The sequence below is a fragment of the Filicampus tigris genome, chromosome 8 (assembly GCF_054856515.1).
Source record: "Filicampus tigris isolate MCC_2025a chromosome 8, RoL_Ftig_1.0, whole genome shotgun sequence".
Lineage (NCBI taxonomy): Eukaryota > Metazoa > Chordata > Actinopteri > Syngnathiformes > Syngnathidae > Filicampus > Filicampus tigris.
Window position 1 is genome coordinate 21151924 of NC_141224.1, and position 15835 is coordinate 21167758.

A 15835-nucleotide genomic window follows, 5' to 3' on the forward strand; every position below is an offset into this window, starting at 1 on the left:
GTCACGTCAAATTTCAGGAAAACAACCCTAGACGAAGCGTAAGGCCTCATCTAATTATGGAAAAGTCGCTGAGGCGTTGGCGCTTCTGCTTGGTATCTGTGTGTGGTACCCGCACAAGAAACAACAGGCTGTCTGAAACCTGCACTCATCACTACCTCGGAGGCTAAAACCTGTGCGGTTGGTCCTGGCAAACTGCGAAACAGGGCCGTCCATGCAAATTACTCCACTGATGTCTTACAGGAGCAGCAGAATGGGAAGCAAGGCCATGTGAGGAGGTGCTGACTTCATAATAGTCCACCATGATGTCCTAAATAGGATGATGAGATACAAGTTGTTGTGCATTTGTTTTCGACACACTAGTTCCTAACTTACCTATTCATACTGACTGAGCGAGAGGCGGGGTACACCCAAAACTGGTTGTCAGCCAATCACAGGGTGCATATAGATAAACAACCCTTCACAGTCACACCAATTTGGAGTCAGTCAACCTCAAGTGCATGTTTTGGAATGTGGGAGGAAACTGGAGTAAACCCAGGCAAGTACTGGGAAATCATGCAAACTCCACACCAGAGGGCCAGAGGAGTCTTTGAACCCTTAACCTCAGAACTGTGAAGCAGGTGTGCTGCCCAGTCATCCACCATGCTGGCCATGTACAGTTCCATTTTCTCCGATCAGATTCAGGCTATATATACTTGTACATTGTGCCTTTGGACAAGACTTCTGCTCAGAGATGCATCAAGGCTTTTATGGTCAAATAAGCAATTCACGCATTCCACCCAAAGGCATGGGTTCATTTCAGGTTTATAGTTTAGGTCTAAAGAGTACACATGATTAATAGGAGAGAGATTTTAGCAAAGTGTTGACCAACTATGATACACGTACACACTATGAGACACAGCAATGTTAGCTTGACACAGCTATATTCCATTGAGATTATTTGATGATACACTAATTACAAAATAATTGTACATTTTTAATACAAACAATTTCTGGATATGCCAAGATTCATGTAACCCAGTGATTCCCAAACTTTATTGAGCCAAGGCACATATTTTAAGTCTGAGATTTTTGAAGGCACGCCACCAAACAAAAATGTCACAAAAATAAAAAGACTTGTCAATTATATACTTTGTGACATTTAATAGACGATAATGTATTATATATATATTATATTATATATATATAGTCTGTCTCAATGAGACGCTGACATAGATCAACAAAGATACGTTATTTGTTCCAAATAAATACTCTTTTGGCCAATTAAGTGAAATTTGATCATTTCCCGCGGCACACCTCTCACAGCACACTAATGTGCCCCCGCACACTGATTGTGAATAAGGTTGAGAATGGTTACATTGTAAGCAATAGAATTGTTTTGCTTCAATAAATTGTGTATTAGAGCGCCCTCTGCTGCTTTCTTCTCAGAGGCAGTGACAGCTAAATTGAGCTAAAAGACACATTTTATCATTGTATTTCTTCTTTTGTATGTTTTTCTCAAACTCTCACTCTTCGTGTCACATAAACAGAAATGGTTCATCTAGTCTGATGTTCAAATGATATATGATTCATAGTTTTAACAACTTGACAGCTTCTCGTATCATTGTAGTCTTGACCACAATGAGCAAATTATTTTTCCATATACAAATGTGAAGGAAGAGCAAGACCTGGATGAGAAGTGAGAGGAAATGCACTGATAACAATGACAGCAAACACCGTGGCGTGTGTCTGTGTGTGTGTGTGCAGCCAATGCGAGGACAGACAATTTGCTTGCTCCTGCAGGACAAGCTGTGTGAGAGTTGGTGGTAAAGCCAATGTGAGCTGAGTGTCAGACAGACGACGGGGAGGATGGGCAGACAGACACAGGCGGCAATCCCTCAGGGCCTTTGCTGATTGGCACTGATCACAAGGTCCTAGCAAGGTGCAATTTAATGTGAGAGTGTAAACAAGGTCAAAAAGATGTAACCGTCGCCCAGGCTGTCTGTGCCGAGAAAGGTGGCAGCAAGGGCTTCGAGGTGATGACAAAGAGACACTTTGGATCATCAGTATGGTGATTTTCTCTTTGACAATCAATTTGTACAAAAGTCTTAGCTGAAAGATGGAAACAAAAAACAAAACAAAAATAATGCACAATGCATTCTTACAACTTCTTCTGTAAAAACAGAGCTTGGTTTTAATATTGACTCATTTTGTTGAATATAATATTAAATGGACTTTTGTTTGTGTAGTGAAGTAATGTAGTTAACTGTCCTTATTTAAACCATACTCGTATAGAGCATGAGTTAAAAGCATACAAAGCAGGTAAAACAAAATAAATTAAGATACGATAAGATAAGATAAGAATGCCTTTATTGATCCCACAGTGGGGAAATGTTCAGTGTTACAGCAGCAAAGATATAGGTCACACAGGGACGGCGGCATAATGTAGCCATTAATGTATAACATTGACGGCAAACATTCAGGATCAAATCTATGTAAATATACGCAGTAACATGTGTATATACACAGGTATATACACACCAACATACATCTACATAAAAAGTATGAGGAACACTCATTTTGGCCTGTACATAGTTCAGAGGAAAAATACTCTAAGTAAGTGACAGTGCTGCAGTGCTGTAGTGAAATGTATGGAACAGCATTGGATAAAAATAAAACTAGACGAACAGTAGTGGGGAATGTTGAGTATTGCACGGTATTACAGTAGTGGGGAATATTGGGTATTGCACGATATGAGCTCAGGTGCAGGACTGCACAATTGCACTAATGTCCGCCAGTTTGTAGAGACTACACAATGTTCTTGTTCTTGTTAAATTATTTCATCTTACGTACTTATTACAATTTCACACAAGTAAAAGCATTGGTAGTTCGAGAATAATAAACAATCATACTTTCAGCACACAAGAGTATATTCATTAAATAGCTTTAAGTGAAATCAACCCAAACATATTTTTTTACAACAATATGTTCCCAGCAGGCCCACTAGTTGAAAACCGGCATTCTGATTAATATTGCGTTTGTGCAATATGAGTTAAGCAGCAAAATCCACCTGTTTTTAGCCATCTCAAGGGGCAGCCATCACAACTACTCAGGGCTCGGGTAACGACCAATCACGGCTCAGCTTCAGAAAACAGGTCAGCCGTAATTGGTCGTTGGTCGGAGCCATGAGCAACTGTGATGTCATTTTCAGTCGACAGACGTGACAAAATGGCTGCCCCCGGAGATGACTAAAAACGGGTGGATTAACTCTTATTCCACAAACGCAATATTCGTCAGAATGCCGTGTTTCAACTAGCGAGCCTGCATAGAACATATTCTTCAAAAAAAATATGTTTGGGTTTTTATTTCTTCTTTAAATATTATAAAAAAAATTTTAATTACCACGCTATGCATCAAGTATGGAGCTCATAACCAAATTGTAGATATAGTTTAAATTTATACTTTCTAAAAATAAATGGGAGTATGACACAGTTATTATGTTGTGTACCGTCATTACACTCCTCAGTCTAACGGCATTTCCATGAAACAGATGTGAATTTTTGCATACTGAAAGTTAACTACTACTAGTACCTATTACCTTACTGGTATGCTAAGTACCAAGTAATAAAAACTGTGTAAAATTACACTGCATACTGAAGCTACTTTCAGCTTAGCTTGATTAGTACAAAAAGTAAACATGGCCAAGTAACTTTCAATCAATTATATTGTAACTGTTGGTAAACCTGCACATACATTTCCCAAATGTATTTTACTCAACGTTTTTATTACAGTCTAGTCATATGCCATTTACTGCTGATAGTTCCAGACAGTTAATGCACAACGGATGGTGTTGACATCGAGACATATTGATCCACATGCGAGAGCAGTACGTGCCCGGGGCCATTTCGGGCTATTTGAAAGGAGGGACAAGCAAGGAAAGCGAGAACGGCGAAGTTTATCTCTCAGAGACTGGCCTGAGGCCAGACGCTGAACACTGAATACTGACTGGTCCAGTTGCTTCCAAATTGATTCCATACTGGAATGGCCAGTGGGCCAGCCAGTGCCTCTGGTACTGACTGTCTGACGAGGGATCGACGGCAAATCATATTTAGTTTAACTCAAAGCTGACAGAAACAAACGAGAACTTCTTGTGGCTGACTGTCCACACATCATGTGTGCGACACATTTACACAGCACACTTGTTGATAAAACAGGACGTCAATAAATGCATCACCATAAATTACTGACTAAACTGGACCCTGTTGACATTTTTCATTTTATATCATTTTCAAATTTGGTGTTTGTTTATAAATAAAAATCAGATTCTGTTTAAGTAAACCATGGTGAATTGGTGATGCCGAAAATCAGTTAACACTTTAAAGGGGTACAACTTTAAAAAAAACAAACAAACAAAACAAAACAATGCAACGTGACCTACATTCACACTTACCCAATATTTTCCATTGTCTTTTCCCAATTTGCGCCTTTGAAAACATTTGAGTGAGATCAAATTGGATGTCGACAGCATGTAATGAAGCATGGATTTATTTGTGATTTATGTGAGTTAAACAAAAATATGTATATCTGTTTCCCTGTAGCTGACCTTCAAATCGTTTGTGCAAAATATGGGAAGCATTTTGAATTTCATTGCAACTTCAAATGTCAACCCCTAGAGGGCAGTAGATTACCATGAAAAGATGTCTCTAAAAAGGATCGTCAAGAATGATCAAAGCAACCCTACAGACTTGGCTGTCCATGTAATTGAGTGAATAGAATAGAATAGGCAAACAATTATACGGATACAAAAAGTGTAACTCACCAGGTTACTTCAAGCAGGACTAAAATGCTTTCAAATCTCCATTTTTGCCTGTGTTTTTATTATTTTTATTTGAAATCCACAGTCCAATACTCAGAAAATCCATGCGCTAATTGTACAAAAGTACGGTTTGGACAAAGACAACAAGAATCAAATCGATTTTTATTCAAAATATCTTCACATACTACCGTAGATGGCATCATCCAAATACAATCAGAATATTACAGTACAATTTCACAAAACAGGTGGTTGCACACTTCAATGTGACAAGTCTGTGGCTTAGAATGAAGACATTCTGAATACATAAAATCTGTTCCACCTACATTAACCCCCTTTACCTTGACTAAAATAATCTCAACTACCAGAACCTTAGCGGGGAAAGTAATGACTTGGTGGAAACTTCTTTTAGCAGCATCACACATCCAATGGTGCTTTTATGCCAGTGTTGTTACCATAAAATCCATACTAGTACCGTATGGTAAAAAATAAATTCCAAGCAGCTCATCTGTGCTTATCTTTGGATAACAGTGGTTTACTTGAACTTCACCGAGGCTCATTATGTCAAAGTTTGCACGACTGGACTGTCATGCTGTCCTCTGGCCAGCGGTACGAGTCCACAGTAAAGTCATCATAGTTAGTGGTGAAAATCAGCGAGCGCATGTATGCTTCTTTGTCAGAAGGCTCTGGGCGAAGTCTAGCTATGTTGTGCTCATAGGCATATTCCATTATCTGTAACACAAATGTGTCACATGGGAAAAATGAATAAACATAGGGCACTAAAGGAAAACGTCAATAAACATGAGCTGAGCTCTCACCTTGACTGCCAGCACAAGAGAGACCTCCCTGATGGAGCTGAGAGGTGGATACAGTCTTCCCTCAAAAAGATCCTTCTCTGTCACAAGATCAGCAAGAGCCTGTTTTACCGAAAACACACAAATCATCAGCAAGCTCATAAAGAAGTGTTTGGACTTAAACGGAAGACAAACCTGCCAAGCGACATCCATCCATCCAGTTGATATACCACTTTTTAGTCACAACTCTAACGAGCACAAGTAAGTGGTATAGATGGACGGATGGATTGAAACATCTGAACATTTATGTTAACTCATTCGCTGCTAGACATTTTCAGACCCTCTTTTACCCTAACGTTTGAAAAATTGTAAAAAATGTAAGTGTGTTCCTGGGATTGAATGGCTGGACTGTGAAAAGACAAATACATTTGTCTTTGGCAGTGAATGAGTTATGTTGTATTTTCTAAGTTAAATTGTTTCTCAATGTGAATCTACAGCTGTTGATTAACACTAGGAGCGCAAGAGCAGTCATTTTGACTGTTTTCAAACTTTGATGTGTTATTACTCTGCGTATATAGATAAAATGATGAATAAAGGTACTTTAATTCATCCATTTTCTCTACCGCCTGTCCTCATGAGGGTCATGGGTAAGCTGGAGCCTATCCCAGGTGACTTTGGGCGAGAGCAAATCACAGAAAGCATACAGACAACCAACTATTTACAGCTCTAGCCAAAATCGGAGTCTCCAGTTAACCTGATGCATGCAACTGCAAAATATCTGAAACAGGGACCGCTTGAGTGTGAACAGATGAGCTAACCACTGCCTTCATACTTGTATTCTGCTCATTTCTTATATAAGTATTTTGAGGATTGTCACCATTAATTCATAAGAAGATCCTGGGAAGTCTTCTAACAATTATTAAATACTGACTGTTACCGTATTTTCACGACTATAAGGCACACTTAAAAGTCTAAAATTTTCTCCAAAATGGACGGTCCGCCTTATAATGCGGTGTGGCTTGTGTGCACCGAGTTCCAATATCTGTGAATGTTTTAATAAAAAACACGTCCGGCTTCTTTGCTTTAGCCCAACTCGGTCGGCATTCATTCGAACATGCAGTTTATCAGCGTCAACAACCTGTTACACATTCGGCTTCCACTCTCTCAACAGTGCATGATTGCCCCCTATTGGCGTAACGGATAACAACAACAACAACATACCACATTGTTACACATCCCGGCAAGGACCACCTTCCAGCGGATTACAAGGAAAGCAGGCCATCTTCCGCTTCTACTGTAGTAATAAGATTGTCGACAAACGCATCCGGGCTAAACACATCACCAACTTGGACGAGGTGCCGCTCACTTACGACATCCCGGTGAACCACACTGGAGAAGAAGGGGACCAGCACAGTAGCGATACCACAACGGGGCACGAGAAGTCGGCTTTTACTGTTGTGCTTGGTTGGCAGGGTAATGGACAAAAACTGCCACCTATGGTGATTTTTAAGAGGAAGACACTGCCTAAAGAATAGTTTCCGGCCGGGGTCATCATCAAGGCCAATCAAAAAGGCTAGATGGACGAGGAGAAAAAGGAGAGAGTGGCTGACTGCGGGTGATTTTCCCCAAATACTGCATTTATTTCTACCTCATACCTAATCGCTTCCCTGTATAAATGCCCCGACACGCTGGACCACATTTACTTCCGCAAACACGGGAGTGACGTCGTCTCGCATGCAGGTCACTTTCGTGACGGATGTGTTCATACAGCAGGCAAGACTGAGGTCGCATTTAAAATGTAATATGAACACACAACACAAAAAATCGGATTTTTAAAAAAAATCCGAATTGAGCATTAAGACCTGCGGTGTGAATTTAGCCAAAGAGACCGGATGTTTTTTTCTGCACGTCACCGTCACTGTTAATCTGTGACTCCATGCGAGCCCATCTCACAGCCGCTGTGAAAAACCAAGTGAAGCAAATGAACTCCGAGCTTGCCATTATTCCCGGAGGCTTAACCAACCACTGGACATCGGCGTAAATAGGGCCTTCAAAGTTGGCGCGTGAGCGATGGATGACGGACGGCGAACACAGCTTCACAATGACTAGGAGGCAAGCGAGACTGACTCGGACAATGACGAAGGCGAACCTGGCGTGTTTAATGGAGAGTTTGCCCAGCTGTTCGTTTCGGGGATCGAAGATGAGGACTTTGATGGATGACAGTTAATCACTGACAATTACGTGAGTACATTGTTAAATGTTTCAATAAAAAAACAACCCAAGTCAGTTTTGCTCCCGCTGCTTTTTTAAAAACATACGTTAGCATGCTTGCTAGCATATGTTTTAGCGTGCACGCATGCTACCGTGTGTTATCGTAGGTTTTACCATGCCTGGGCCCAATAATACGGTGCGCCTTATGTATGTGTTAAATACAGAAATAGCACCCGTAACTTGAGACTGCGCCTTTTAATACGGTGCACCTTTATGTCGTGAAAACACGGTATTTACAAAGTTTAAAAGAAAAGAAGTTGCACTCAAAGAAAACATACACATACTGTTGAAAACCTTGGCGATAATGACAAAATCAAGATGCCATGTAGAAGAGTGTGAAAATTGTAAAAACCGCACCTATGTAAATAAAAAGTACTTATAAGTACTTATACCAACTTGCCATATTGAAAGACAGAATCTGACATTTTTTAGACTGTCAATTAAATAAAAATGCATGAGTTAGCTTTCTATAACTTGTTGCAAATGGAAATAATTATCCAATGAAAGGGTCCTATCAACTTTATCTGGCTGGATTTGATCTTTTTTAGACAGGCAGTGCATTAGAGGCCACATAGGTGTGCTTAGTATACATGTGAATGAAGTGTCTATTCAGTGCATATGTGCCAGTGTCAAATGTCAAAGCTACCTCTGCGGCAGTAAGAAAAACATCCTCAGTGATGTGTGGAATAGCGCAGGCGGTGACACCAAGGCCCACACCGGGAAAGATGTAGGCGTTGTTTCCTTGACCAGGGTACAATGTCCTCCCGTCAGGTAAGGTGACAGGGTCAAATGGACTGCCACTGGCAAAGATGCCCCGCCCCTACAGCACAAGGCCAGTATTGTTATCTATTGAAGTTGCAGGACGTGCATTTTCAATGTCAAATGAATGCAAGCAGAGATGCATTTTCACAGTACCTCTGTGAATGTGTAACATTGCTTTGCCGTGCATTCGGCTTTGCTGGTCGGGTTGCTGAGAGCAAAGATGATGGGGTGTTTGTTGAAGGACGCCATGTCCCTGATAATCTGCTCGGAGAAGGCGCCAGCTACAGCTGCCACACCTGAAACAGAGAGGCAGTGAGGAACAACACAGTGCTGCTAAGCGGCATTTTGAGATTCCCAGCGGCAGGCAATACACTCAGCGCAGCGGGGTATGAATGTGTGTTCACCCGGAACAAGATGGCACACTCAGGTGCTGCCATACCAACTATTCTTCATGTGATTATTTTCTATGTATGTTCTTCAAGTGATTTTCATGCCAGTATTTACTGTAATTAGGACTATTCTACTGCGTTAGCGGTGTACACTATTGGAAGCACTGGCCTACATTTACAATCTACATTCTAATATTTGTTCAATGAAATTTATTATTTCATTTCCCACACTATTCATTTTCATTTTGTAGTATTTCTCTGTTCTGTTTTATGTTAATTTATTGGCTTTATTTGTTTAGGGTTTTTTTTTATTTATATCTTATGTATTATTTATATTTCTATCTATATTTATTAATACTTGTGTATTACGGCCTTTTATTGTCTTTATTTACTGTCTACTGTTTATAAAGTGCTTTGTTACAGCTCTAGCTGTTATGAAATGCGCTATATAAATAAAATTGTATTGTATTGTACTGTATTGTATATTAAGGGGTGGATTAAAAAAGTTGGGTAAGTCAGACTGTGGCGTGTTCCGAAAAAAGTACAAATACCTTACACAGAGGACCCCCATATGTAACCTTTTCAAAAAGTCCAACCACTGAAAGAAGGTGCCATAGCCTTCTTCATTGGGAGCCACTGTGCCACATGCTTTGAGTGCCATCAGTATAAGGCTAGGTTGACAACGCAGGTCTTAATGCTCAATTCGGATTTTCTGAAAAAATCCGATTTTTTTGTGTGAGCGTTCATAATACATTATAAATGCGACCTCGGTCTTGTCTGCTATATGAACACATGCGTCGTCAAAGTGGCCCGCATGCGCAGAAGAAGATACGACACCGCTCCCGACGTTGTGTTTGCAGAAGTAAATGTGGTCCAGCGTGTCGGGGCATTTCTACAGTGAAGCGATTAGGTAGGAGGTAGAAATAAATACAGTATTTGGGGGAAATTATAAGGCGAGGCTTTAATATCTCATTTCATGGAGACATCACAAACAATGACGTCATGTCATAACTGTGTGTAAAAAATGAATCGATCTGAACCGTGGCTGAATTACTACCATCACCATAAATGTCCACTTTCTGCTTCATGTTTCAAGTGGGACTCAATTAAAGTCACGTATCCGATTTAGGACCACATATGAAAGCGACCCAGGTTGGATTTGAAAAAATCGGAATTGAGTCGTTCGGATTGTCATAAAAAAAATCTGATACAGGTCGCATATGGGCAAAAAAATCCGATCTGGGTCGCATTTGCCTGCGGTGTGAGCGTAGCACACAAACAAATCTCGGAATAAGCAGTTTCGCATTGCAGTTTGTGAGTCAAAATGTACATTTTGGGTCCCAATCAAACAAATTGAAACTTAAAACTGCGAAAGGATGTTTGCAGGAAAATGTGGAGCTTGGTGATGTCACTGTCTCAAAGCAGGGCTGTAGCTAGTCAGCTACAGGTTGGGTAAACACAACCAAATGTGAATTTTACAAATAACAACTGTTGAATGTATAAAACAAGGAAACCGATTGGTTGTTTATTACTAAGTGAAATGTATTAATGAAAAATATCATTTATGCAATTGAGTTCTCAGTAGGATACGTGAATGCAGAAATATTTGACAGCCGCAGTCCTACATTCAACATCCCTATTACATTGGCATATTTTTGTTGAATAAAAACCTTGTCCCTGGGATTAACCTGCAAAAAATTGCTCCTCAAATGAAGTCATTGATAAGTATGACTGCTCCTCAAAGAAAAAAAGTGATTTCAAGCATTGCGCACCCCTAAAAAAGTAATTTTGTTTTACCAATAAGAGCTGTTGGTTTCAGTTCGCGGACAACGTCCGCTAGGGTCTTCATCTGTGGGTGCTCGTGAGCAAACCTCTCCTTCTCATGCGTCAGGTGAGCTCGGCCCTTAGGAATGTGGACAATGTCAAAGAACAGGACAGAGTAAAGGTGGGTGATCCGAGGCATGAATGTTGTCACTATTAACTCTTGAACACTCTTGGTGAATAAAACCATTCTAACTATACTGAATTTGAATGTTCTTGCCAAATATTTGTGATCTCACTTAAACTGAAGGAACACACAGTGTATAACCGCAAGTCATTTGCACACAAGAAGGATATCAAACTGTCAAATCCAGCCATCCTATTTCTATACTGTTTGTCTATATGAAGGCCACAGGCATTCAAACCTATAAGCAATTACGAGAGTTCAATATTTTTTGCAATTTTGGAGGAAGCAGGTAGAAGAAAAAAAACATGCACGCACAGGAGAGAAAAAGCAAACCGTACCGAGTGCAGGTGTGCTTATGGTAGGAGTATTTCAATGAAAAAGACACCTTGACAATGAGGCCCTTGGAATCCACCATCCAGATCTTCTTCAAACTGTCTTCCTTGGCAAGGCCCTCTTTCTCCATGGCCATTGTAATCAGCTCAGCAATCCCCATCGCTGCCTGTTACAAACATGACAGGGAGGGAAGACCTTTACAATGATATTAGAAAGTTTTACATTAGCAGAAAGGCGTGGATGGACAAATGAACACAGACAAGCAAATGGGTACACTTATTCAACTCATTTTTCAAGAACAACATTAATATAATATAACTGTACGTATTTCATTGCAAGACAAAAACCTTTTTACATTTTGCAAACCTTGTAAAATCCCAGTCCTTCTCTTCTGCCATTATCAACGGACATGTATGGGTGTTCAAAAAAGATTGTAAAAGTAATAGTATAGTCTCACTGTGCATGCCAAACCTACCTCTCCTGCACCTTGGAACACTACAGTGTGGTCACTCATTTTGCTCCTGGTGATGCGGAGGGCTGCCAAAAGTCCAGCTACCGCCACTGCAGCAGTGCCTGAGGACAAATTACAAGCAACATTAATTACGAACCATTCAATCAAATATGTACATGAGGCATATATATCACCTGCAGTTACAAAGTATGTTACTGGTATCGAAATTAGTTATATGCACCATGAAAACAACGTTTTCTTTGCCTAATGCCCCAGAAGGCCAAAATCTGAAATTGTTGGTCGTATGAACATCCCCCAAGGGGGATTTCCTTGGACAAATGGTAGAGACGTATGGAAACAGAATTCTTCAATTCAGAATTCGCGCGGAGCCGGGGGCCTATCTCAGCTGACTTTGGGTGATGAGCAGACTACACCCTGGACTGGTCATCATTTGATCACAGCTAACAGACGGACACAGACAACCATTCACGCTCACTTTCACACTGTCTCTTAGATGGAATTGAACTCACATTGCTCAGAAGTCTGGCAAGCGAACTAATGCACTGACAGTGACCGCTGTATAAATATATATATATCTTAAGTTATTTCATTGTAATTCAAAATCCTTCCTTTCTAAAGATGACACTGCACCTTTTAGATTGAGGGATTGATTTAATATGTGTATTATTGTGGTTGTAGTTTGCAGTGATAACATATTTTTCATATGTTAAACACTAATAGCAAATGCAAAATCCAATCATAAAACACATTTTTTAAAAGTAATTCAAAGTGCCTGACCAATTAATCAGTCGCCCGGTTATGGTCCTTCAAACATCGGCCAAAATAATCGTCCAAATGGCTGATATTTGCCGTTTGTTTTTACCTTTATGTACTCTAACCGTTTACAGCAGTTGCACACAAGTTAACACTGGTCTCGTTATTATGAAAAAAAAAAAGAAGCTATTTAATGCATTATACATTTTTTTCTTATTAATCGGCCAATTATTCGGTAGTCAGATTTTTTCCTGCCAAAAATCAGTATCTGCATCAGCCTAAAAAAATCTGTGTCGGTCAGGCCCTTTAATACCTCTTGATAGCAACCAAAATTAAGCATCACCATTAATACAATTTTCACGATTGAAGGACATCACATTTCAGAAAACACTATAACATAAACCTGACACCGTACTATATAACTTAATAAACAAACTAAGATAAGTTGTACACACTTATAAAAAAGACAAAGCGGCAAATGATAAGCAGTTTTCGTGTGCCCAGCTACCTTGGATGTCATCGTTGAATGTGCAATACATGTTTCTGTACTTGCTGAGCAATCGGAAAGCGTTCACGTTTGCAAAGTCTTCAAACTGAATCAGGCAGTCCATTCCATACCTGCAAAAAGGAGGGATACATTTACCATTGATTTAGGGATTAATTATTTTGGTTGTTAAAATAATGTGGAAAACAATCCGCACGCTGCAGGTGCTGCTTTAATGCATTCCTGGGGAGGGCGCTCTGCACCCCAGTTGAGAATGCTAAATCCAGGTGTTGACATGCTTAAGGTTCATGACTTCAATTTTCTGCAAATCTAAAATATATCCTCTTTGAATTGAAGCCAAATCAAGTCGAGCAAAAATCTTTAATACACTACAAAGAATAAAACCACAAAACCATTGGACACTGTTCTGAATTGCAAGCTGACACCTTTTCCCTGATGATGAATTTCAACAGAACAGTCAAATATGCACAGAAAACAAAGACAAATTACCCAATTTAAAAGACAAAAAGAACTCAATGGGCACCCAGTGTCCCAATCAAACGTTTACTAATGCAACACAGAAGCCAGTGTCAAGAATAGCTTGTAAAAACCTTATGCAACCAAAATAAGCTCAGCGTTATGAGCCGTGAAATTAGATTTTGAAGCGATATTTTGTTTGAGGAATGCCAAGTTCCCATGCCTTTCACCAGATGGGCCTTCTGTTAAGGAATTTACAGAATGTTTGCAAAAGGCCGCTCACACTTTAAGATTAAAAGCCTGGCAGAACAGGGGGAAAGGAAAGACTGAACGGGATAAAGGTGTCATTCTGATGACCTGTCTGTCTGACAACTCAATGTCAAACAGATACAACTAAAGAGATGTGTCCACTGGGTATAGCCTGATAATGAAATGTTTGTGAGGGTTCTTTTGCAGTCTTTAGCGTTCAAATGCAATTTGATGCTAAACTCCAGCAGCAAACCGTTCTTTGTCAGTAGCGTGCAAAACGGGGGCTGAGGCATCCATCTCAGGTGGGCAGCCACAGCAGCCCCCGCCCACGCCACCCCATAATGAATTACTTTTAAGGGGCATGAAAATGTCTTTGTCCAGGCAAGAATACACATACTCATGTGTATAAACCAGGAAACAGTGTCACCCCCCTGCGGCGACAAAAACTTGCAAGAGGCATCCGTCTTTGAGACCGGCGTCAAGCATAACAGATGTACAAAGTATTTGGACATTGACCGGCAGAATCTTTCGTTCGCAACCGCACCCGTGGACGATCGTCTCTCAAGCCACAGTGCTTCGCACATGAGGCTATAGGTCACATGATTATTGACAAATGTGTTTGAATTATTTTGGAGGCACATTCAGATTTTTTTTTTTTAATTGCCAACAATCAGATGACCTGGTAAGAATACAGAACTATAGTGCAGTAAACTGTAAAGGGAAAAAAACGAATACATATTTGTCTAATAGACTCTTATAACGCTGCTTTTGATGAAAGTGTGGAGTTCCGCCGCATCGCTCAATGTGGCGACTAAGTGACGACCCTGTCTCACCCTATGCCCATGTTTCCACGGGAACAACGGTAACAACATAGCATGACTGAATGCCTATATTAGGTTTTAGAACAATAGCCTCTGCCTAGCAACAGGTGTGTGCAAATACGTACGACATGATTCATTCATTTATTTTCTACCCAACACAGGGTCACATGGGTCAGCTGGAGCCTATCCCAGCTGACTTTGTGGGAGGGACGTGCACATGGACCTTGCTGGGCCGTGTTATGTGATCAGAAACAAAAATCATAGCAATGCTGTTGGTAATTTTAATTTGATATTCATTGTAGTTTTGAAATGATTAGGATTTTTCCTACCCTGAGATTTATCAATTGTTTCACGTAGTGACTGCAATGAACAACGTCTTTAAAAGATCTATCCGATAATACTGGGCTCATGTAAATCAATTAATCTTTGAAATTTTACACATATACAGTACCTCCTCAAATTTGAATGCAGGAAATGACCCAGTTGAGAATACATATATACACTAACACAAACACACACACAACTGCATTTTTGTACAACAGAAACAAATAAACTTTCCTGTCCCGTTAGGATCCTCTGCCCTATTTCGTTTACCGTATTTTTCGGACAATAAGTCACACTTTTTTCATAGTTTGACTGCTCCTCCGACTTATACTCAGGTGGAACTTTAAAATCAAAGCTTGCACTGGCACCAAGAATCCCCGTTCTCCAAGGAGTGTTCAGAAATGTATTCTGACTCTGGAACACCACTCTGAGAGCAGGTGCGTTCGGAAATACTCTTGGAGTGCACACTGATTCACTCGGACCGTTTGGAAACTCAGAGCATTGAAACATGAAAACATGCAATTGTTTGTGGTTTTGGTTGAAGAAAATAGTGTTAGTCTATTGTTGTGACTTGACTGGAGTCCAGATCTCATTTTAGGACCAATTTATGCATGAATGTAAGTAATTCCAAAAGTTATATATTCTTTGGAAGAGGTCATTGTTTTGTGTATCTCCATCATTGCTGCATACTGTGGCTGTGTTGTTTGGTGCTGAATGTATTTTAAGTCAGGCAGCTTATTAGGCAGATATAGTTCATCTGGAAAATGGTGCGGACTTTGCAGCAATAATTATTTTCTTTTCACATCAAATTTTGTGATGATGATGATATCAGACAGAAACATTCCAGGCAGTAAAATGCAGACAGAGTGAGTCATTCCCTATTTTTGCTGCATTTGTGCTTTGTGTATTTTATGCCAGGCACTTTGTTGGGCGTTCGTTTTTTTTATTTGGTGGATGGATGCTTAATTG

General features: G+C 40.1%; 1 protein-coding gene across 2 annotated transcripts in view; it reads right to left on the reverse strand.

The window, feature by feature from the left end:
• Positions 1 to 4937: 4937 nt before the first annotated feature.
• me1 (malic enzyme 1, NADP(+)-dependent, cytosolic) overlaps positions 4938 to 15835 on the reverse strand; it is an 87064-nt gene continuing 76166 nt past the window's right edge. Inside the window, exons 7-14 of one of the 2 annotated variants that reach the window (XM_086037362.1) lie at positions 13020 to 13129; positions 11762 to 11859; positions 11339 to 11452; positions 10803 to 10908; positions 8770 to 8912; positions 8501 to 8674; positions 5608 to 5706; positions 4938 to 5521 (exon numbers count right to left, since the gene is read on the reverse strand). In XM_086037362.1, the coding sequence (XP_085893488.1) occupies positions 5354 to 5521; positions 5608 to 5706; positions 8501 to 8674; positions 8770 to 8912; positions 10803 to 10908; positions 11339 to 11452; positions 11762 to 11859; positions 13020 to 13129 (1012 nt within the window). In that variant the 3' untranslated portion in view covers positions 4938 to 5353. Of the gene's footprint in view, positions 5522 to 5607; positions 5707 to 8500; positions 8675 to 8769; positions 8913 to 10802; positions 10909 to 11338; positions 11453 to 11761; positions 11860 to 13015; positions 13130 to 15835 lie in introns of both variants that reach the window. The other variant, XM_086037363.1, reaches the window with a different exon arrangement.